Source organism: Parasteatoda tepidariorum, chromosome 1, assembly GCF_043381705.1.
Source record: "Parasteatoda tepidariorum isolate YZ-2023 chromosome 1, CAS_Ptep_4.0, whole genome shotgun sequence".
Classification (NCBI taxonomy): domain Eukaryota; kingdom Metazoa; phylum Arthropoda; class Arachnida; order Araneae; family Theridiidae; genus Parasteatoda; species Parasteatoda tepidariorum.
This window is the reverse complement of record NC_092204.1, coordinates 83,125,437-83,151,477: the sequence shown is the minus strand read 5'-3', so window position 1 is coordinate 83,151,477 and position 26,041 is coordinate 83,125,437. Positions and strand designations below refer to the sequence as shown.

The window sequence follows — 26,041 nt, the reverse complement described above, 5'->3', positions numbered from 1 at the left end:
CAAATAAAATAAGTAGTCACAAGGATTTTAAGTTAGATCTGATTAATCTCTCTTCCAAAAAGGGTATACTTATGCCTCACACTAAAAAAGGTCTGCTTCGCACTTCCATGAATAAACAAACTAAAATTATAAATTTTCAATTAAGTTATTAAATGTCAAAGCTCACTTCAAGAAAGTTATTTGTGAAGTAAGCGTATTTTAACACAATAGTAACTTATATCGTTAAGAGATGGCGCTAGTAGCTCATAAGATGCAACATTATACTCCAGAATAATCGCAAAGCATTTTTAACTGTCTCGTCGGATCAAATAAGCTGTCTTAAAAATATTTTGACAGATAAAATATAAAATAATATTAACTACATTTAGGTATCATGACAAGGTTATTATTCATGTTTGTGAAAGTCCTTTTTCTCTTTTAAATTATTTTTCAACATTTTTTTTTCTTCCAGTAGCATATATTTTTTAAACAAATCTTGCATTCTTTCGTATCTCTGATTTCAAATTTGCAGTCGATTTTTCTCTCCATGCTACAGTTTTTTTTCTTCTTTTTTTTTAAATGACATTTTCAGTCTTTATTTTTGTCGAAATGTACACTAGTTTAAAAACGTTATATATAAAACGAAGTCGTACAAATGTACTGACCAACTCCTAGAGAAGTTGAGACGCATCATCAGGATTAAAAATGCAAAGGAACCTATGCTCGAAAATGTTATTGTTCGCCGCTAAGGGAGCTTCCAAATTATAAAATAAACTCTTTTCGCGTGCTTCTGAGCAGCTCCAAATAGGGAAAGCGCCCCTAGCCTAATTTAATCCTGATAATGTGCCCAAGTTCCTTTAGATGTTTATCAGAAAATTTATATAACTCCCCGTTACATACAATGTTTTTAAACTTGTACATTTCGACAAAAAATAGACTAAAAAGTCATTTAAAAATAAAATATTCATTCATAAAAATCATAGTCATTTAAAAATAAAAAAAACCTGCAGATTTAGGCCCAAAACAGATTCCAGATTTGAAATCCCCACAAGATCAACTATTCGTACAAATGCTTAAAAAAAAAAAAAATGTTCCTTAGTGCAATATGAGGTGCAATCGTGCTGCCCATGTCTTAAAAAATTATTTTTCAAATTCTAAGAGATTCAAAATGTGTAAATGACGATTTACATTTAAGTTATTCTTCAAATAACATTTCAAACGGCGTAAAAAAAAAATTTTTTTTTTCTTCTTCTTTTAAACGTTCTGCCTTCACAATAACTATTGAACAGACACTAACAAGCTATATTTATATTAAAAGTACAGTACATATAACAGCCTGGATAACATCAAAATTTGGTCATATAAATACGAAAGTACTTTATTGTGTTCAATATAAAAAGGAAGAAAAAACCGTTGACTAAGTAATAGTCTCTAGAAGATTCAATAATTTCTTTCAAGAGTAAAGATAGATAAAATAAAGGAGTACGGCAGAAAGGGTAAAAACGCCTCACAAACACGGAGTCTCAAAGCACTTAATTCAATTAAGATCCACCATAAAAAAAGACCCTCCGCAAAGTGTGATACACGATCGCAAAGACTGCCACTTCATTTAGGCATGCCCTCCAGAAGTGAGAGCAAGTCAAACGAGATTGCTCAATTTTACGACACAAATCGTTAATAAAACACTATAAAAAGGGTCAAGTGAATGATTCTGTTGGCAGAACAATGGAACACGCCTTCCGTATGTCTCCTCCCCGAAACTGACCCACCTCAACGCTGGATTTAATTGACCGAGGAGAAAAATCGAAGCGTTTTCTTTGAACAGAACACATTAAATCACATGAAGATAACGCTTTGTTTCGTGGTTTCACTTTTTATTTTTCTTAACCATTAGGTTTTTATTCGATTAGCTAAATGGAATAATGCTTTAAACAGAACAGCATTTTACATATTTAATAAATAAATGCGACAATACATTCATTATTTTATTTTGACAATACATTTCACATTTAAAAAATTTTTTAACTGTTAAGACGTGTTAAGAAAAATAATAATTTCTATAGCAATAGTCTGAAATACCCATTTTCGTCTTTATTTTTTACAAAAAATATTTAATTAAGATTTTATTTTATTTTTTTCGTTTTAAGAGACAGACATAATATGTTACGCAACACACCGTCAATAAGTCACGCAATTAAGTATTTAAAAAAATGTGGAGAGGGAAAAACGTTTAACTAACAAAACAGGTAATTTATGAATTCACAGTTTGAGTTTTTAAAAACCGGTTTCAAAGAAAATTATCAGTTTAAAAAATAAAATTTAAAAATAAAAATGCATTCTAAAACTACTAATGATATGGGAGAAGATTAGACGCGCTGATTGCATAACCAATTAATAAATTCAGTTTTATGCCAAGTTTTACATATTTCCCTTTCATCGGTATTCTCGATTTCATCTGAGAAATTAACTTATTTTCATTATTTTAATTCAAATGTTAAGATGAAAGACCCTTACAACAGTTCGAGGTGATTAGAGAACACCTTGTTTCAACTAAATTTAAATGACTTAACATTTGGGTGTGTTGATGATCACTAAAATCAGATCAATAAAATGTTCTTTATAAATTAAAGAGAAATAGAAGTTTTAATCCAACGTAATTTATGTGTTTAAGGCATTGAGCTGTCATTGTTATACATTGTGGTCCTACTACGAGTGGTGACTTTAAGCCCACCCAGCTGCTTACCAATGAGTGCGTACCAGCTTCTCTAAGTTATAACAGTCGGTGCGCAATGCTGAACACATTCTCTCCAACTCCACAACTTTTTGCCTTCGTCCATGAAATTGTGGTGCTTAAATCTACAAGACCCCCTAGAACACAACAGACTATTCCCCGAATATTGGCTGATACTTTTTTAAAGCTTGCTTTCACCAGCTTAATATGACGAAATTCCACTATTACAGAGAATTGTCGCGAATTGGAGAAGCTTGCTAACTCCTGGCAGAAGAGCATCATTGACCATAAAGCCTACCTTAAAATTCAATCGAACAGTCTCAATCGCTGAAAAGTAATCGATACAGTCCAAACATGATGTGCAAAGAATAATACATATATAATAAGATGTGCAAATTTGCTTCAACATAAAAAGTTCTATTAAATGGAACTACCATTCAAGATGAACCATAGTATTGAGTAACAAAGCTAAAGAAGAACAATAATATGGTTCAACTTAAAACCATCTTAAGGTTGCAGCAAATTTGAATTTTATTATAGTTAAATCCTTTAACGCATATTGAACACTGGTGTCCCTTTTATATATTTTTTCCGAATCTCTAATAACAAGCAGAAATATATTTTGGATTTTTTAGTTGTTAAAAAAAAAAAAAAAAATGCAGAATAATGAANAAAAAAAAAAAAAAAAAAAAAAAAAAAAAAAAAAAAAAGTCTAAAGTTGCAAATTATATTTTGTGCTAAAATATAAAATTCAAAAAAAGTAGCTTGAAAAAAAAATTTTTTTTTTTCCTTTCATATTGTGGCGTAACTACCTGGCATTTGTAAACATCAATTCACTAGTATATAAGACATGCTAACTTGATTCAATCTTGATGTACCTTTTGATAGATGAAGGTTGGCATTGTCTAATGGTCTTTCCCCACAATATTCAAAAATTTATCAATAATAGTTGATTCAGTAAATTAAAGAAATTTTAATAATGAATAAATAACTGTTTCTTTTAGATCTAAATTACAGCAAATGTGAAAAAATTATTGTTTGGAAATGAGCCGTTCAAAAGATTTCACCTTAAAAGCAACAAAAAAACAAAAACAAAACCGATGTTTCATACTGTATTTTATACCATAAATTATTAAAATGTTAGATATAATATTTCGACATTAAATTAATACAAAAATAAAGGAAAAAGTATGAAAAAAAATTTTAATAAAAATTCTGCGTTAAAGACTCGCTACAAAATTTCTAACCACGCACAAGCACATCACCAAAATGATGTGTTGGTTTCAGCTCAACCCAAACATCAGTATTTAAAAAAAGCAATTTTATAAAAATGGAGAAGAGAAAAATCTTTAGTTGGAAAAAATATATATATACACAAAGAAACATTTAAAGTATCCAGCACTTCTTTTGTTAGTATAAAAGGTGGGTGGGCGGAAACGAGACAGTAACTTTTAAAGCTTTTCTTCATTTAAATGAGCTAGCAGAAGAACACTGACCGAAAAGATAGTGCATATGTTTTTTGAACTTGGACCCATTATCCCTTCTGTAGCATCGCCTTTTGTTAACTCTTAAGTACAAAAGCTGCCATTGTAACAAATCTGTTTCTTTGTGGCGCACTGAACTCACAGTGATAGACAGACAATTTGTTCAGGAACGTGGGTTTCACTAATTAACAGTATCCCTTTTAGACATTCTATAGGCTGCAGATATTCCGGCGGAAGAGTTTTTTTTTTTTTTTTTTTCCTCTCAAAATGGATTTTACGAATGATGACGCTTTTTTTCTCTTTTTTTGGCATCGTTACCAGATGATGATACGGATTACACTTAAGTTTATCTTTCAAGAAATTCTTATATGTAGAAAAATGGTCAACGATTATTACAAAACGGGAGTTCCTGGAATAGACACTAACCTGGGTCCGAAAGTCTTGAAATGTGGAACACCAAAATTTTTGAATAATAAAAACTTGAACATTAATTATTTTTTCTAATAATTAACCTTATTTATATAAAACTGAAGTAAAAAAAAATGTAGCTTTAAACTAATATATAGACCATATCTAATATTATTTACTTGGTTTTACTTAGCCCCTTATTCTGTCGGATTTTTTTTCCTTCGAATTTCCGATCCAAAAAAAGCGTTTTTATATTGCTGAAAATTAATATATGTTCTATCCAAAATTAATATGTGTTCCATCCTATTTTCGTCAGCAAGCAGTTTTTTACTTGACCTATAGGTGGTGAAATATGTGATGCCCGTTCACTGATTTCCAGTTTTTCGTGAAACGCACTAAGTTTTATCTTAAAAAAAAAAACACTGCGATAACATATTTATTAACTCCATTGCTTAAAGGTGTTAAAGATAAATATCTGTATGAAATAATTAATACTAATAATTAATTAATGAAAATTAATTTCAATACAATGAATAGTTTCATATTTCTACTTCAAAACAAATCTTTAAGTCAGGAAGTCAATCTAGCTATAGATTTTGGGTACCAGTAAAATAAAGTTGGAGATTCTTGTTCAGGCGATTCACCTTTCATTGTACAAAAGTTGATAAAGTCATTTAATTATTTAGTTATTTAATTTACTCAGTCATTTCCATTTCTTTTCCGAAAAACTGTCTTTTATTTCTCCAATAATTGAATTTTTGAGAAACAAAGAAAAAATAATAATAATAATTTAACGTTTTTAAAATTGTTAGTAGAAAAAGGATATCAAAATTTTCCCGTATTTAATCAGTTGCGAGATAAAAACGTAAACATAAATGCCACTCAGTCAGTATTAAATGTTTGAAATTTCACTGACATAAATTTTTAAAACTTAAGTTCAGAAGAAAACAAAATATTTCTACTGTACTTTGAGGTATTAATTATCTTATACACTTTCCACTACATTTTTCTTTTTTCAAATTTTTTTTCTTCCTTTTTTTGTACACATCAAGCCTTATTTTTACTTTAAAAATTAATTTGCTTAAGGAAGGGGTATATTCGAAGTATATGTAACAGCAGTATGCATTAAAATGGACGTTTTAAACTAAAATAAAAAGTTGTTACCGATTTAGTATTGGTTTCTGAATGTTGTAATTAAAATACATAATAACTAGCTGTATGCTTTACGCTACAATAGCTGCCAACATTTAAAAATAAAAATTAGGGAGATTCTTAAGTTAAAGAAAATATTTAAAATAATATGGGAATATTTTTTTTCTTCAAAACACATTTTAGTAAGTTGTCTGTTTATATCTGTAAGGTTTTTCGCATCAATCCCTTTTAATGTAAAAAAAAAATATTTTCCAAAACATACTTTATTTTTAAAGTTAATGCGTACATATAATTCTCTGACTGATACACCTTTCAAACATAAATTAGGATTAATAATTAAAGTAACATTTCAGTAAGTTTAAGAAGATAAACTTTAGAATATCAATCATATTGTTTGTTAGATTGCACTTCCTAACATGCTTTAAACTCGAAAATTTAAGTGCTTTCAAAATGACACAAAGGAAATAGTCTTCATATACACATTTGAACTATCATTTGGCAAATTTTGAACATTAAAAGATTACAATTTAATCACATCGCCTTAATCCTTTTTAACGAATCAAATTCATGCAATATTTATTTCATTCAATATGCATTTCATTTATTCATAAAATATTTTTTTACTACTATATTTATTTCATTTCATTTTCATTAATAATTTTTAACATGCAATGGTGACAAAAGCGTGTCTATATTATTTTTATATTTTCATTGGTTACTTTTAAAAATATTCTCTCTGCTTTTCGTAAAAATTAAATTAAGTTCAAAACATGAATTAAAATTTTAGTTTAAATTATCCTAACTTGTACTTTCCATCCATTTTGAACAGGTTTTGAACACATAGACAAATTAGGTAGTTCAAAATCAACGGAGAATGATATCCGTATTTGGACAAAACTGACGTTATCACAATAGTAATAAATCCAGTTGAATTGAAATCTCTCAAAAAACGCAATAAATGAAAGAGATAGGAAAGAAAATTTAAATCATTTTAATTATTTTAACCTCTTGCACTAATGTCTATTTTGAACAGTGTCTTTGCAAACAGTTAGTTACACATTAGGTAGTTCAAGATTAATGGAAAATGATATCCATATTTTTACAAAACTGTCGTCGCAATACTTGTAATAAATCCGGTTAATTTGAAATCTATCAAAACATATAATAAATGAAAGAGAGCGTGAAGAAAATTTAAATCATTTTAATAATTTTAACCCATTGCATTTTACGTCTATTATGAACTTTCTTTGCATACATAGATACATTAGGTTGTTCAGAATCAGTGGGAAATGATAACCGTATTTTTCGCTGTCGTAATATTTGTAATAAATCCAGTTGAATTGAAATCTCTGTCAAAACATACAATAAATGAAGAAGAATGGGTGAAAAAACTGCACCCAACCGGACTTTCACCAGACAAACAAAATATGAAAGCACTCCCCGGCACAATAAAGCAACACCATGAGAGCCTCTCTCTCTCTCTTGTTCAAAAAGGCTCGTTTTTCGTGTTCAACCATGAAAGACTAGAAATATTGCGATCAATACACCCACACGTGCCTGCAAGTTCCGCAAAAAGATATAGAGGGGAGATGATGATGAGGGTAAAATGGGGAGGCTATTTAGAGAAAGAGGAGAGTGATTACCAATAAAATTGGATGTGGAGCTGCTTCATCATTAGAAAGGTTCGTAAAGTCACTTCGAGACGGTTTGTTACTGAAGTATGCGGGTATAAAAGGTTGGGAATGTTAAACCTGTAGTGATCATCAAAGCAATCGCGTTTCCCAGCAGGCACGTTTAACTATCAATTAGGCGGTCGAAGGGTTGTTTTCCAACTCGGCTTTATTAAAATCGAGATAACTTCGCTTCGTGAAATAAAGGGAGGCTTGATTTCTATCTTTTATTTAAAAATGAGAAAATTCTGTACAACTTTTTAAATTATTTTTTATTTTATAACTTTCTTTGGTAAGTTGCAAATGGTGCTCGGCGTTATCGGAATTTTAAGATTGCGGTATATCGTCAGGAATTATCAATATTATATGATATATTGCAAAAAATTTCACCGAACTATAATTTTAAAATTTGTCAATACCTCAATTTTCCAAATGAAGTTGTTTATCATTTAGATAACGAAATTATATATTAAATTAATGTAAAGATATCCATAGATGTTTTTTGAAACATCAATTCATGGCAACAATCACTACCATGTCGTTTTCAATAATTATGGCTATTGATGATACCTCCGACATTACAGTATTCGGTATTAATTGTGGTTGATAACAACACCAATCCAATCCCATGAAATAAATGCATGTAACGTTTTACTATTAATTAAAATCGTAACAAATCCTCTATTGCTATATACAACTGATTAATGTCCATAACTCCGTGTACTTAGGATACAAATTTTAAAATATACGTTTTATATATTGCACGAATATTGTAATACAAAGTAATTCACGTGATTAATCCTCATAAATTAATTTATCCTATGTTATGTTATAAATGTTTTTCAATTAAATGAAAAACACAAAAAAAATTCGTAAATTTAAGTACAGAATGTGAACAGTTTGATTAAAAACAATACAGTAAATTCTTTATAATTGTTTGTTGTTAATAAGTCGACTAAATAACTTAAATGTATGTAACATTTTACTATTAATTATAATTGGAAAAATCGTTACAAATCCTCTATTGCTATAAACAGCTGACTAATGTCTACAACTCCGTTTATTTAGGATACAAAGTAAAAATAACGTTTTAAGTATTGTATGAACATTATTACAATGTAACTCACGCGATGAATTCGATTAATTCACACAAAAGAAATAAATCAAACATTTCACTAGCCATTAAAATTGGAAAAATTATAATAAATCTTCTATAGGACAGATGTCCAAAACGCCGCTAACTTTGAAGACAAAGCAGGGATCTGTTTAGAAGAAATTTGGGTCCGTTAACGGACCCTTCACAAAATATCTTTTTATAAAAACGGACCCTTCACAAAATATTTTCAATTAAAAAACGGACCCTTCACAAAATGATTTTTCTTTTAATTGGACCCTTCACAAATTTGTTTACCTTCATTATTATTTTGTTAATCGAATAAACCCTTTCCAGAGCAGAAAATAAGAAAGATGGATGTAAACGAATTAAATTTTGTCTTCGGCAGACGATTCTTCCATTATTCGTCCGAAATTAATATTCTGCGTTCAGCAATATAGGTTAAATACCAAATATTTGTATGTTACATCTCCAATTAAGAAGGAGCAATTGTTGGTTATTTTTTAAAATTTAATTTTTTTAATTTTAATTTTACAGTATTGAGCATAATCTTGTATGTCTTTACAATTTAAAAACTCCTTGAAAAAGTTTTTCTTTTTGCAATAACGGACCCTATTTGCACAAATTCATAAAAGCGGACCCTGTTTGAAAGAATGTGAGTAATTTTTTCACAATTTCACGAAATACGGACCCTTCACAAAATGTCTGGACAGACCCCTGGCTATATAAAACAGATGTCCAAAACGCCGCTAACTTTGAAGACAAAGTAAAAACATGTGTCTTATAGATTGCATGAACATTACTACAACGTAACTCACGCGATGAATTTTTTACTGCAACTAACTTATTTACGACATACATGGCTGAAATAGTTACACGAGGCACCGTATGAAACATTAATGATTAAGAGGGGATTTTTAATGAGGAATGAGTTCATGGAACTTTTTTGTAGCAACAATAGGAAGAGTGATAATATGGAGTCTCATCACTTCTAGTTGTTATGAAGGCGGAAACAACGTTCATAAAATAGTGAAGATGCATATTAGATTCTTGTCTTTATATAAGCTGCCAGACAAGCAGACAGAAAGGCAGTGGAAATTCATTTCTACTTAAATTGGGCGTCGACTTGCCCCACTAAAGAAACATCTATGAGCGGTCATTGACTGTGAGCTTTTTAACCTCGTTGAAAGAGAGAAGAGTGCCTCAGCTGTTTGTAATAATTTAAGAACAATTGAATAATATTTTAATTTTTGTTTTTTATTTATAAGAGGTTAAAGAAGTTAATCGTGAGAGTGTAATAAAGTTCGCGGAAGGAATAATACGTTTTACGATTATTAATATTTCGCTTTATGAGGATTTTAAGTTTCAGAGAAGCGTATCATAAAATTTAATTTGACATAATTAACAAAGAAGCATATTATAAAAATTAATCCGGCGTAAAAATCACATTTTCCTGTAGCTCACCCTAAAAAAAAGTTACACCTCTAAATAAATGAGGCAAAAAAAAAAAAGATCATCATAAAAAAAAAATTACATTTACATTTAAAAAAACTTTTTGATTAGCACTTTTAAATATGTATCCAGTCGTCAGCATTTACAGATACTGCATAGGCTATTCAGATATTAAACGAGTCAAATTTGATAACCTAACAGCTTTAAATCTAATCCAAATAACAGGAAGCTAACAAGCTAAACAATAAGTTTAACTCAAATAAAAATTTAAAAAAAAGACTCAAGATCCGCACAATAGCAAGATGCTTCTTTTCAACTTAGAACTTAACCAACGAAGGACGAGTTTTTTAAATCACTTATATTAAATTTTCAGAAATAAACTGACAATTACAATTTTCTTTACTCAGTTCGTACAGAAACTTCTCAGCTTCTTTACTCAGTTCGAACATTTCAATTTGTATATTTTTGAAGCGAATAAAGTTTTTAATCAAGTAAAAACTTACCGCTTCAATTTCTAGGGATTATTTATTTACAATATGATATTATTTAAACTCTTCACTCAGCTATTTACAAATGTACTTCATTAAAACAATTATGAATAACACATTAACAGAGTATGCTCATCATAGCACATATAACGTTCACGCTAACGAAATGGACAATTCAAAACCTTAACTATAAACAGACATAGCAAGATATTAACAATTGTAATTTATTCAAACAATTATGGATATCATACTAAAAAAGAATTCATAGATTATATGAACGGAATAAATTATAATAAAAGCATTAACTACAATAAAAGCTAAGCACTTTCTAATGCTAATACTCTAAACATTGTTAGGCTATTAACAATTGTATTGAATTCAAAATAATTATTAATACTATTCAAAAAGAACACATTAATAAAGTTAATTGAATAAAAGATAAGGACTGGTAATTATTATCAAAGTTAAATATCATCTTATGATAAAACTATTTTCGACTATCCTTAAAATAGCAACTCATTATTCTAAACATCAAATAAATCATCATTTTACATTGTTCATTTCACGTAAGTTTAGCAATTGCATTACAGACTTAGTTTAGCAAAGCCCTAAGTTCTAAAAAGAAAATAGCTCATAAATTAAACTAATTTCAGCAAATTAACCAACATATATTTTCAAATTTAAGTGTTACAAATGAATCTTATAGTTATAAGAAATAATTTAATTTGTTAACGCAATATTAATGCACGATTATGTTGAATCAATTACTGCCTCAAGATTAATTAATTCATTCTTTATGTATTCGCGGCATGTAATTTGAATTATGAAGACTTCAACGCTTTTTATTATATTTTAAACAAACATTAATAAACGATAATAAAAACAGTTATATTTCTGAGATAAAAGAAAATAAAGCTCATTTCATTTATTCATTTAAAAAAAAGAAGAGGCATAGATTTTTGCAACTTCAAACAGTGCACATTCTTTGTCCTAAAAAGCCTTTTTACACTTGAAATTTTATTGTTCTTATTTCGACGAAATTTAAAATCGTACGTTTTGTCAAGCTGAGAAGGAAGAAAAATCAGCCTAAAATTTAAACTGTTATACACAAAATTGTATGCTTCCAAATTCCAAATCATTGAAAAATTAAAAAAAATTAGGTCTTAATTGTAATTCTCATAATTTCTGGTGAGATTCTGTGTATACCATCTCATAATGAAAAGTCATAAAAATGTATGTATATTTGAATTTTGCAGAATTTTGAAAAATTAAACTATGTTTCCGCCATTTTACTGTAAAAACCCGAAGTCTGGTAAATCCTAAGTTTTACCAAAGTAGCTTGGTCCGAAGCACACTTTGATATGTTTCTATTTCGAACATTTAATTTACCGAGCCTTTGCGGTAAAACCTAGGAGTTACCAGCACCTTCCGGTAAAAGCTCGAAACGAGGGATTACTCAGGATAGGATTTTCCATTCGCAGATATATTATATTGAGTACTGTTTCGTTAAAGGGGACTACAAAAAGATAGCCAAATCAAGGTGAATGAATTCGTGACCACAATGGCAAACCTTCACTTCAACGGTCAGTATTAGGAATACCGGGAGCAATGGCACCTAACATTAAAAAAATGAGTGTTGAGCTGTTGGGTATACTGGACAGTGGCACTTAACTTTACCTGCCAGTGGCACTTAACTTTAAAAAAAATTAAAATTTTAAAAAAGGCAGGCAAATGTACACCGGGTAGTGGCATTCAACCTTTAAAAGGAAGAAGGAAAAAAAACATTAGTGTAGGGCAGTGTTTCCCAAAGTGTGGTAAGCGTACCCCCAGTGGTACGGGAACAGTTTAGCTGGGGTACACGTTCTTATTCGAAATATCTTGCAACTAACGAAAATTTCGAAAATTTTTATTTAAAAACTAAGCTAGCCATGAAAATTTACGATAACGTATTTTTCTATTAGCTATTTTTTGCAGAGTTAACAGTTAATAATTAGTGGTGTCAAAAGCCAGTTATGACTTTTAACTTTAGTGCAATTTTTTTTATAGTAAAAAATACATTAATTTTTTTATTAGTGGCACACAGCGTTATGATAAATTTAGAAAGGGTACACAAAAGTCATAAGTTTGAGAAACACTGGTGTAGAGTATGGGGTATTCGGGCAGAAACACTTAATTTTAAAAAAGTATCAGTATAGAGTATACTGGGCTGTGGTACTTAATCTTATAAAAAACATGAGCGTAGGGTATACCGGGCAGTAAAACTTAACTGTAAGAAAACATTAGAGTAGGATAAACCGGGCAACGACACTCACATCCTTTGATTAATCAGATTATACGAAATAATAAACCGCGATTATAATATTTTGATGATTATGTTAGGTGTTTGATTTGGCGAAAAAATTTAATCGCGGCTTACTGTCCCCCAGAAGAGTACCATTTATTGTATACAGTTTGTTTTAAAAAGGTTAAAACAAAATTTAATTTTTTTAATTGAAAATATAAATAGTAGATGTGGTCAAAATAAGGTAAGGCCTCGTTTCGGGATTTTAACGGAATGCGTTGATAACTCTTATAGGTTTTAACGCAAATGCTTGGTATTTAGTCCGAAATGTAATCATATTAAAGCATACTTCTGACTTTTATTAAGCCACTTCGGTAAATCTCAAGTTTCACCGGCAAAAGCAAGATTTACCAGACTTAAGACTTTTACAGCAACATATCCAAGGATATGTGAATCCGAAGTCTCACAGAGAGGGACTTGTTCTTAGGATAATTTGTAGTTATTATTCGCAGGGCAAACAATAGCATGATTGACAAGGCAGAAACCATGATTTTTTTAAACAGGATTTTTATATAATTAAATCAAATTTTCTTTTTATTTAAATTAGATGTTTGATGTTTACATAAACTTATCAAAGCTGAGATAAAATATATTAATAATGCTTAATACTATTTAAAAACAAAATTGTAACTAAAGTAATTCATGTTTCTAAATGTAAAGCACTCCATGTTTAAAATAATTTCTCACAGGCGTTGATCAAAATAATGGAAACACGTCTATACTAACTTAACGTAAACAATTTTTCTTTAATCACCAAATGTTTTTAAAGATTTAATCATGGCAAAACTGTTGATCATGGCAAAGTGTAATTATTTTTCTTTTGTATTTTTTAATTTAAGTGTCATTTGCTAAAAAAATAACTAATTATAACAAAAGTGTAACACATAAGTAGTTAACACTTTCTCACTGTGTTGAAAATACAGGGGTCTGTTTAGAAGTCACGAAATATATTTTCATAAAAACGGACCCTTCACAAAATATTTTTACTTAAAAACGGACCCTTCACAAAATGATTTTTCTTTAAATCGGACCCTTCACAAATTTGTTTATCTTCATTATAGTTTTGTTAATTGAATAAACCCTTTATAGGGCAGAAAATAAGAAAGATGGATATAAACGAATAAGGTTTTGTCTTCGGCAGACGATTCTTCCATTATTCGTCCGAAATGAATATTTTGCATATAGGCTAAATACCAAATATTTGTATGCTGCATCTCTAAATTAGAAGCAGCAATTGCTGTTTATTTCTGAAAATTTAATTTTTTTTAATTATAATTTTACAGTGCTGAGCATAATCTTGTATCTATTTCCAATTTAAAAACTCCTTGAAAAAGTTTTTTGCAATAACCGGACCCTATTTGCACAAATTCATAAAAGCAGGGCCCAGTAATGTGAGTAATTTTTTCACAATTTCACAAAAACCGGACCTTTCACAAAATGCCTGGACAGACCCCTGAAACAGAGTTCTCAAAGAATAATACACATAAGTTAAATAAATATTCGAAATTTTCTTATTTTGGGATTTTTTTAATTTCCTTTTACTTATTTTTTTATGTAGTAATCTTTGACATTGTCTAAAGGCTATTATACTTTGACATTGTCTGCATGATAGTTTTATAGATATTTTTTTCAATAAGAATTAATAAAATAAAAAATCTGGGACCTTCATTTGAATTTAATACAGAAAATTGAATCTCTAGTTCTAATGTATGAAAATCGCATACTATGTAACATTAATAAGCCAAAGCTTTCGCAACACCTCGTAACTTTTCTAAACAACAACAAAAAAAAGTAATAACACAGGAGAGCAATTGAATAAACAAACGATTAATAAGAAAAACTTTCTAGCGCAGGCGAACGATTAATCGTTAGAATGCATGATTGGCGTGAAGCATGCATAAATTCAAAATCTCTGACATGCTGCAATCGAGGAGAGTAGTTCCTCGGGGCATCCTTACCTTCCCACGCCGTTATCCACTTTCGACTGACCTAATTCATGGATTTTATTTCTTTCGTTATTTGGTGTTTATTTTCCTTATGGTCTCACTATGAAATGCCCCTCCCCCAACCGCAGGAAATAATACTCGTTTCAATTCCCCCCCCTCCCTAATACAACACTTGTCCCGCCCAGTTAACACAGTCTAGGGGCCCATAAAGGTAGCATCCGTATTGTGTAATTGTGAGTGTGTGAATGGAACAAGAAGAAGAAAAAAAAGCATAAGTAGTACTACTGAAATAATTATGGACGGTTGAGATAATGGTTTTTCGGGTAGCAATGAAATAAAGAAAAAGTATATAAATAAGTAAAGGTGTTATTAGTAACCCTTTTATTTCAAGCGAAAACCTTGAAAAAGTCAGGGAATCTTTGACTTTTTTTTTCTTTATTAAACCGACGACAATGGGTCTCGAAACGCGATTTATCCAACACAATCGTTCTAAAAACAAGTACTGGCTTACTAAAATAATAATAAAAATAAATAAATAAAAACTAAGAATAAAATATCTGAGTTGAACGCCCTCCACGCGCCACGCGTGTTCCAATTCCTCACCTGAAATCTGAACTATCAGTTTACAGGGTAGTAGAAACCAACCAGCACGGCAGCGTGCGCTGCAGATTATCACAGTATATTCAGATTGATTTCGACGCTCGGAATGATAACTTCAATATTACTATCATCAATCAATTATTCCATTCATATTTATCTATTATTATTTGAACATTATCATCTACAAGCTCAGCAAATTTAGGTTTTCGTTTTACGAAGAAAGCTGCAGATTGATTCGGCAAATCCAAGCAGCTTGGGAACAGTTTGATATCCAACCCACACCTAAATTATAGGGTGAAAATGTACATTCATAAATCTAAAAAATAAAGAGAAGACTCTTAAAAGAACTCCTGTCTTAAACAATAAACTATCGAAGAATAACTCGTAAAATATTTTATTTAAGCAAAAAAATAGGGTTGAATAACTTTAAATACCGTATATCTCGGTGTATAAGTCGTTTCGTTTTTATAAATCGACCCCCTATATTTGAAATCGAGATGAAGCCGATTTTCTCAGCATATCCATTGCAGAGTGGGATCCGTATGACAATGCTGCTATAACGTTAATGAATCCGGCTAAAATGATCTGAACACGTTAAATTTGTATCTTTATGGTACGTTTTAAAAAATTTTCATTGTGTTACAGTTTTTAAAATACTCTAGAATAAATTATCATAATTTTTTTTAAATCTTAATTTTTTTCCTTAATGTAATTTAAATTATTGTTTCTAAAATAAATACTTTTTTGTAAAAGAATTATGAGAGAAAATGCAAAATTGCATAAAACATAATAAAAATATTTTTTGGAAAGGGTAATTTGTAAAGGTAAATTGATACATAGTCTCTCATTGCCATATCTATCTCATAGTTTTATGATAACATCGATATTTCACGATCAACGAATGTCCGACTTTATTACCGATATATTAATCGACCCGCTGTGTTTCGTAAAATTTTGGGGGTTTGAACAGTCAACTTATACACCGGTATATACTGTAATTCATTTTCTATTAAAGAATTTCTATCAATTAGAACAAAATATCAAATCGTGGGAATGGCTCAGCAAATGAAATAAACAAGGTGACATATTTAAAACACTCTAATATCTCCTCACAATACTGACTTCAACTTTCAGTTTAATCCTTTCCAATATTTATCAGCGTTTTTGATAAAAGTACAAGGACCGAAAAAGATAAGCACTGTCGTGAATATGATAATTTTGACACGAAGCAATCGAAAAAAGAAGAAAAAATTTTAACTTACCTGCTGATAGAGGCATCGAAGCTAAATACCGACTGTGATAAGCAGCTGATAATGTTGAAGCATCCGATCCAGGAGGTCGGCATATATCACCATAAGGTGGCCTCAGTTGTTGAGAATTCGGATGACCAGAGGCCGAGCCATCCAGGGAAGCATAACCACTGGAGAGTAATCTTGCGTGGTCTACCGACAGATCATGCCTGCCGTCCATTCTTCCAACTGGATAAAAAGTTTTGTAGAAAACCAGTAAAAGGTTTACAATTTGCAGGTGGTTATATCCTGTTGGTAAAGTGGAAGCTTGGCGGACCTAGATTTAGGGACCCATCACTATCTTAGGGCGGGCCCTCGCCCTGAGTAAATGCGTCTGGGTGAAATAGAATCATTTTTGGTATTTCATATATGAGTTATTGCAATAGGTCCGTAGTAAATATGTGAGAGGATCAGTTGTTGAGTTCTTCACATTAAAATCTATTTTAACCGATTCTTCGAACAGGTTTTAATATTCTGGATTCCACAATCGTTCAGGCAATCATAACAGGATGACTCTGCAAAGGAAGAAAAATATATTTGTAAAAATTAAAAAAAATCCACGGAAAATACAGCAGTGAACTTAAAACCAGAGATAAAGCTTGTTAATTGAGACGAATTTATAACACATATAATACTCTTATAACATATTAACTACGCACATTTAACACACTAGAATTAATGATTGAATATTAAAACAAAAAAAAAACCACAATTATACAACTTAATACCTCATTTTCATTTTTCTGCGCAATTTTTAAATTTGATAGGTTTCAACAATCATTTATTAATAAACTAAATTAAATTTAATTTTTTATACATTTTTTTTTTCTTTCACGATTTTAGAACGAGGGAAGAACGCGAGCTATCGATTTTCAAAGCGATTATCTTTAATAACGAGTATAACAAAAATTTACGAAAAATACCCCTCGTAACTACAGAGTACCCACTGTTGGCTTAGTAGTTAAGAGGACGCATCATGGCGGGAGAAAATTTTGGCCGCAAATTCAGTATCCACTGTTGGCTTAGTGGTTAAAAGGACGCATCACCGCGGGAGAAAATTTCGGCCGCAAATTCTCTTTCACCTCCATAACTAATTTAAAATTTAAAGTAAAGAAAAAGTGAGTTCAAACAAACGTAGAGTAATCCATGAAGTTTCAATTGCTGATAACAAAAATATCAAAAGGCGAACACATAATTGGAAGAGAACTTCTCCATTGTGTAATCCTAAGTTATCTTCTCATATTTTATTATCATTTCGATATTTTAAAAATTTCTTTTCAGTAATTGAAACTTCATGGATTACTCTACGTTTGTCTGAACTCACTTTTTCTACACTTTAAATTAGTTATGGAGGTGAAAGAGAATTGCGACAAAACGTTTCTCCCGTGGTATAGCGTCCTCTTAAGGCACTGAACTGCCAGAACGAAGAGCTGGGGTTCTATCAGCAGTGGCCATTGCATCATATCGATGGGTACCAGTTTACATGAGAAATAACGGCTGCTCACAATCATGCTGTTGGCGAGCAATTGTAGAGCCTTAACCTCCCGGGCCTAAAACGGGCTGCATAGCTTGAATACTTTACTTTTTTATTATTTTTACTCTCAGTAAAATTTTAAGGAGCGAAACTCAAATCCGATGAGCCAAATGCTAGTCTAGATACGTATTGGCTAATTCTGCGTGGGATAATAATATTACACAGAATAACTTACGATTTTAGAATATTACTAACGATCATCATTCGTTCGTAATCTTTAGCTTCAGTCTCGAATCACAAACATAGTTGTGTAATATTCGACTGGCGCTTAGTTATAATAGTCAGCACAGAGAAGTTGTTAACCTATACATATGTTACCGGCAAAGTATGAAACGCCGGTATTCTATATAATGCTTTGGCATTGTTTAAAATGCCAGACGTTTTTTAGGCAAAGTATGAAATATGAGAATTATTGCATACTTTCCTTAGGCACTGTATTTAATATCTAGACATCCTATAGAATGGCAAATACTATTTTGGCAAAGATAGAAAAAAGGTCCTGATGAGGTCAAATATGTCCAAATATGTGACACTGATGTCCAAATATCTGACACCTCAGAACGAATTGCTAAGTGCAACGGACAATTTCTGAACCTAAGGCGCAAATGTAAGACACGATATTCGATAAAAATCGTAAATGTATCTCATACTTTGTCGGTATCTCATTTGGCATTCTATAGAATGCGTAAGAAATGTGTCAAATAAGATTAGTTTCATACATTGCCGACTAGTTTTAGGCTTAATATACAATGTTGGTAGCATATATAGAACTTTGCTGGTAGCATATATAGAAAGCACATATATCTTTGATTAAAGTAATGGGTAGGTATTTAATATGCTTCATAAAAAATATAATTATCTAAACTAGATTTAAGAATTTAATAAAATTAATGAGCTAAGCCCGTTAAAGTTCCAAATAACATTCCGAAAAAGCGTAAATTTGCGGGTTTAAAACATGTACATCTTCAATCTTCTTTCTGCCAGGTCGTTAAATAAGACAATTTTTAATCGGAAAATGCGTTTCGAAAATAGCTTGCGGTAGCTATGTTTTCTAAAGTTGACGGTAATAAATTACATATCATTCAAAAACCTCCTTCAAATATGCCCGAAAATATTTTTTTTTTAGTTACAAGAAGAAGAAAAATTAACTTGCAAGCAATTAGATTTAAATTCCAACTTTCGAATTCGAAATAAAAGCAGCAAATGACTTAGCAAATTTTCCGGATAAATGAAAGATATGCGTTTTATAACAACAGATGATGTAATTTTAAAAATTGTACAGTCACCGTTCCCTCCGGCTTTGTAATAAAGCAAATTTTATCAGCCAATGATAAATGTACGTGACTCAATTTCTAAGGGACCTGCCAACGTCTTTTAATGTATCACGCAATAAAAAGCCCATCACGGACGATCTGATATTAAACAAGATGTTTTGCGTGTATCATTGAGTAGGTCATCTATTCAAAGGGAAATAGCGAAAAAAAAATTAATTAGTTGATTAAAAACTTTTGATTTCATAAAAAAATTACTAAAGTACGTTTATTGCATGGTTAAATAAAAAATAAAAGGAATAAATCCATGTTCAAGACATTTCAGAATAAATTGAAAATCAAGTCTTTTTTAGAATCAAGGCATTTTCGGAATGATTAGGCAAAATATCATTTTCATCGAAAGAAATAGTAATGAAAAAAGTGATTAAAATAAAAGTGCTTTGAAAATGTCTCCTGATATTTAAGTACTATATAAGAGCTTTTTATTGGTATCTCCTTAAAGATATATGGGGTTTGATTAGTCCTCTAAGTTAGCGTACTCGACAAACTAATGACTTTTTAAGTAATTGGTGCCTTAAGCAGCGGAGTTATGGAATCAATTTTAAACTTTTAAAAGAATAAGAAATTTAACACATATTTAGGGTAACGCAGTATTTTAAAATAGTTTAAAAGCTGTGCATAACTTATTTATCAAACTTTAATCGAAAATATAAAAGCAGAATTTTCTTTTACTTTAAAAACGAGCAAATGTCCATTAAAATGTCCATGTCCGAGCAAATGTCCATTTTTTTTTAAAAAGCGATTACTAATTTTTAACTTCATTTTTTTTAAAAAAAAAAAACTACCAACTTACATACATTTTTCTAGTGGCAAATTATCCTATTATAGTTCCTAATATGCGAAACTTAAAAATTAATTTTATCGTAATTCATATCGAAAATATGAATGCAATGTTCAGCTTTACTTATAATAATAATAACAGCCTTAGGCACTCGGAGCTTTTTTTCAATCAACGTTAGTTAACAAGTCTTAAAAGGTAACATTAATGTCTTTCCATTTAAAATAAATAAATAAAAACTTCACAGTAAAACAATAACATATGGGATAAAAGTTTTTTTATTTTTTTTGTCGCTTTTGGTGTGAAGACTTTGGGGCTATAAAACTTGACTTTTTTTTGATTAAATACTTTTTTTATTATTATTATGGCAAATAACGTATCACTAAATTTATTAGAATATAATCACTAAATTGGCGAAACTTTAGTGTTAAATTTAAAGTAATGTTATATAAAAAATGCCGAAGTGAAAATATACAATTCTTCATCCAGAACGAAATATAAAAAAAATAATAATTACAAACAACATTGTAAACAATTTTCATGAATCAAATTTTATCGTAGTTCACAAATGATATTTGCGTTACCTCGTCAGATTCAAATTTATTATATTTGTGATTTGTAATTATCAAAAAAATTATAAATTACGAATCAAAGTGAATAAATATATTTCGAATAAAACTTAAGACTTCCATTTCGCAATTTTTCAACTATTGATATTAAAATTTAAAAAAAAAAAAAAAAAAGTAAAAANAAAAAAAAAAAAAAAAAAAAAAAAAAAAAAAAAAAACGGAACAGTAAATTTAAGCTATTAAATGTTTAAACTATCACTTTCCTAAAATTTAGTAGTTTAGTTTTTAATTAAGTTGAACTAATTAACATATATCATAAATGTTATTTTAAATAACTCATACTAACACTTTGTTTAATTATCACTAAATAGAGCAAATGCTATTTAATACGAGAACATTGTGTTGGGAAAATGCCAGTCATTTTCAAAACTAGAATTTTGACTACTTTTATAATATTAATTATTACCTTATTAATCACTTTTAAATTCACCAGAACTCATTAAAAATATAAAGACAAAACTTAAATCTTGCATGCATAGAAAAACTATGGCTGTTTTACAACTTTTGACAGATAAAACATTTGATTACCTTTCAGTCATCAAATTATATTTAGAACAACATGGTTAACATATGTGCACAGTTAAATCAAAGCAGACGTTACACATTATCTGGGACTGTTGACCGAAGTGGCAACGACCTATTCAACGCTTTTATTCGTGAATTTACACAAAAAAGTATAACGATAAAAGTTGTTGCAATATTTCTAACGGAACAAAAGATGTTATTGCTCAAATAACAACGGTTTCTAAAATAAACAGAAGGTATTTTAGAGAATTATAGGTTGTGGTGGCAATCACGGAAGTAAATGAAATGAATGAAAACTAAACAATGCACTAATGCGAAACAATATATGTTGTTTTGATAAATAGGCATGAGATGTGAGCTTACAAATAATCCCCGTGGCAGAATTTTTTCGGGCTTTCAGCGACATACCTCTCTTAATACTAATATCTTTCTGCAAGATATTTAACAATAACAAATATACAAACTTCAAAATATATATAACTAAAACTTCCAAAAAAAAATTACATTAAATAAATAAATAAAATTTGGATCAAATAAAATAATTTTTTTAAATTGAATATGTGATTTTTTTTCTAATATTATGGGCGATATTCTCGCATTTTGTAGAAAGATAACACAGTAATTATTTCTTTTTTTGCATTTTATAATTCATCATCACATTAAAAAAATAAAATCGTAAAATCTGTAGCAACAACTGCCAAATAAAAGATAGACGACGAAATCATGCGAATCGGACTCTTCAAAAAGGAGTTACTAAATGAGTGTTTCCATTTTGAGATTTAGTTGCTGTGATAAATAATATCGGATTGTAAAAGCTATGTGGAAATCAGTAGTAATAACTGCATGAAAAATTAGAATGAAAATTTCCACAGAAAAGGAAACCAACTTTTTTACTTCATTATTCTTTTTGCTTTTCTTTATTTATTTTAATTATTTTTCATTATTCTCCAATGAGAATAGAACAATTATAAGCATTTCTTTTTTCCCACTCCGATGCGCGAAAGGCATCCTTTGAATATAATTATAAAGAAAAGATGAAATCTTTCGAAAATTTCTGTAGAAAAGAAAAGCAAAAAAAAAAATTTTTCCAAAAAGAAAAAATCCATCTGCAAGAAAGTAACGTTCAGCAACAATGTCGCCGCGTCGCCATGGAGCAAATTACAAAAACGATAAACGTAAGACCAAGTACTGTAGCAAATTAAAATATAAATTGGACCTTTCACAAATTATTTCATCAGAAAAACTTTTGAAAAATGGATTCAATGGATCTTTAATTCAGAATTTTAAAACTAAACTCTTTAAATGACAAGATTTTTTTTTCTCAACAACAAGATTTTTAGTGCGGGAATGAATATTTAAAAAAAAATTAATAGATTTTTCAAAATTTCCCAAAAAGTCTGAACAGAACCATTCTATTTTCACAAAATTTTGATTCACAATAACCGAATCTTCTACAGAAAATCTGGAATAACCCCTGAATATATAACCATAGCAATTAAAGTTTAACTGAAGATCAAAATCTAAATCTAACTCTAACTAATGGCTAAAATCTAATCACACAATCAGAAAAATCAAGATATAATCAGAACATACCTGGCTCACAAATGATAACCAAGATATTAAAATATAATTAGAAGTTAAAACCATTGTATTCAACACAGGGATAATCAGTAAACAACACATAAGTAAGCAAACGGTGCATAATTTGAGTTAGAAATTAAGATATGATCATATTCTAAATATAACTGATTAAATCTAACCACGCGATTAGAATATGAGGGGAGGGGGGACTAAAAGTTTATTATGAGAGTAGATTAATACAATTATTATTTATAATAATGTAATAAAGACTCTTAAAGAAAAGTATAATTCTGCAGGCTAATATTCTACAATTTTATATAAAAATAACACGGAAATCGATCAAAATATGAATGTTTTAGTTTTTCATGGGTGAACGGCAAGCGTAACTTCAAATATAGCTTCTTCGTCGATTAAAAACTCTTAACAATTACTTCGTCGTAACCCATACTTCGTCGATTAAAAACTCTTATCTATCTTATAAAGGAAAAAAAATAAATATGGCGTAATAAATAGAACAATTCTTTACCCACAAAATTTCAAGAATTCACAAAGCTGCATACAGAAATATTTTAACGAAAACTTATAATTAACGGAATTGATAACACTTTAGCGCAGCTCTTTAGCCGAGATAATAATTAAATTAAATAAAATTCAACACCAAACTTTGGTATTTTATTTAGTTTCGATTCTTTTCACAGATTCTGAGAGTTAAAAGGTTTTATTCTGTGACAATGAAGTTTAAAATTATCATTTACAACACTGATTTCAAGTTGACTATACACAAGTAAGAGTCTAAAGTTAATAAAATAGAGAGTCAAAATATGTATCATTAATTCCCAAAATTAAAATCTTCAAATGAAGACCAATATACCTTTTCATAAAAATAGGTACATTTTTAAGCAAGTAACTAAGCAATAATTTAAACAATGTAAGCCCTGTAAATGAATTTTGAGATAACACAAATAGATTGTCAATTATTAGTAAAGTTTTAATTTACAATAAAAAAAACTAATCTTTCTTTAAAAAAATAAAGGTGACATAAGATGACTTTTCAAATAAAAGTAAAAATGGGGCGAATAACAAAACTTATCGGAGAAATACATTATCAATAAATAATTGATTTTTTTCGCGATTAATTAAGTTTTCATTAATTATTTTTTCACCGGTTTCGAAGTTTTATTCCGTGGGAGCAAGGGTTGAAAACGCAATTTAGAGCACTGACTACAATTAGACTTTCCGAATATAAGTGAAAGTGGACCAAATAAAGAAACAAAATATCTATCATTAACTTCCAAAATTAAATGCTACAAATTTAATGCCAAGGATCGTTCCTATAAATCGGTGAGTTAGTAAGTTAACCATAATTTTAACAATACACAATAGATTTTCATAAATTGTAATTCAGTTATTTTGTTAAACAAATTTCAATTAACAGTATAAGTAATTGTCTGTTTCAATACACAATCAAACTGAAGAAATTAGTAAATCGAAGGTAAAAATTGATCGAATACAAAATCACACTAGCTTAATACACGTAAAATCGATTGCTACATAACTAATAGTTAAGGTCAAGGTGACTCAGGAGATAGAGCGTTCGCCTTACAATGAGGTGAAACAGGTTCGAATCCCGGCGAAGGATGGTTGGTACGAATTCAGCTTCCGACTCGTGATATTTTAAGTGATAGAATATCTTCAGTATCGGAAGTTTTTCGTGGTTTTTCTCTCCATTTAACACAAACGAGGGTTAGTTCAATCAAAAAATTCTCCACGAAGGCTAGTTTGTCCCAATGCTTGATCCAGAAGTTTCCTTGTCTTCTGGGTTTAGGTTTAAAATTACAAGGCCACAGGGGTGAATTTTAAAGGTTTTCAACTCAGAATTGAGTTGGCTGTTCAACGCCGGTTATAATATATAAAAAATCCTCCACGTAGGTTAATTTGTCCCAATGCTTGATATAAAAGTTTGCTTGTCTTCTGGGTTTAGGTTTAAAATTATAAGGCCACGGAGGTGAATTTAAAAAGTCGTAAACTCAGAATTGGGTTTGCCGTTCAACGCCAGNTACATACTCGAATTTCTTTTAGTAGCTTCAGAAAATTTGAAAAAATTTTCACCCTTGAAAAAATTCTGCGTACGCCACTGATATGTAAAATATTTAAGAAAAAAAAAAAAAAAAAAAAAAAAAAAAAAAAAAAAAANAAATTAAAAAAAAAAAAAAAAAAAAAAAAAAAAAAGTATATCGACTATTTTAAACCGTTTACAATTAAAAATCGCTTAATTTCGAATCTAATATATTTTCATTAACTTTAAAATTACACGCAATAAAACAATAAGTGATATCACGGATTTTTTTTTAATTGAATTTCAATTAAATTTTTTTTTTAAATTGAATTTCAATTGAAAGTGAAAACGATAATTTCCCTATAAATACAACCTAACTGTTGGTGGAGGGGGGTAATTATTAAGTGCCAAAATGGCACAGAACTTTTTGACTACGCTTGTGTGAGCAGGAACAAAAACGAAGTTAATGGATATCACCCAGGATAGCTTCCTGTGCGGAAAAAAAAATCAAGGTAAACTACAATTTCGGAGGTCAATTCAATGCAGAACAAAATAGCGGCAGGTAATAATCCCAGCCAAACAAAGGATCCGACAACTTCATTTTCTCTCTTTCATGAGTATCGACGTGATTTCATGTCGGCAGCGGAAACTTCAGCTAAAGTAAAGATTATATGTGTAACCAAGAGCCAAAACGGAAAAGACTATAATTAGGTAAACGTAATTTTTGTAGGAACGAAATAAATGTGAAATTCATCAGTTTTGGAAATTAAATACAAAATATAGTTATTTCGATGAAAGGGATGAGGTATATAACTAAACGGTTGCTTTTATCATGCTTTATCACTAATCCCATTCCTAGACCATGGTCTGTTTAGAAGAAATTTGGGTCCGTTAACGGACCCTTCACAAAATATCTTTTCATAAAAACGGACTTGATGACCTAAAAAATCTCA

General features: G+C 29.8%; 1 protein-coding gene across 5 annotated transcripts in view; it reads right to left on the bottom strand.

Annotated features, from left to right (window-relative positions):
- LOC107444455 (BAH and coiled-coil domain-containing protein 1) overlaps positions 1-26,041 on the bottom strand; it is a 168,058-nt gene that overhangs the window by 50,094 nt on the left and 91,923 nt on the right. For 4 of the 5 annotated variants that reach the window (XM_043039086.2, XM_016058592.3, XM_043039087.2 and 1 more), the window contains one exon: positions 16,628-17,169. In XM_043039086.2, coding sequence (XP_042895020.1) covers positions 16,628-16,835 — 208 coding nt within the window. In that variant the 5' untranslated portion in view covers positions 16,836-17,169. Of the gene's footprint in view, positions 1-80; positions 6,856-16,627; positions 17,170-26,041 lie in introns of those variants that run through there. The other variant, XM_016058594.3, reaches the window with a different exon arrangement.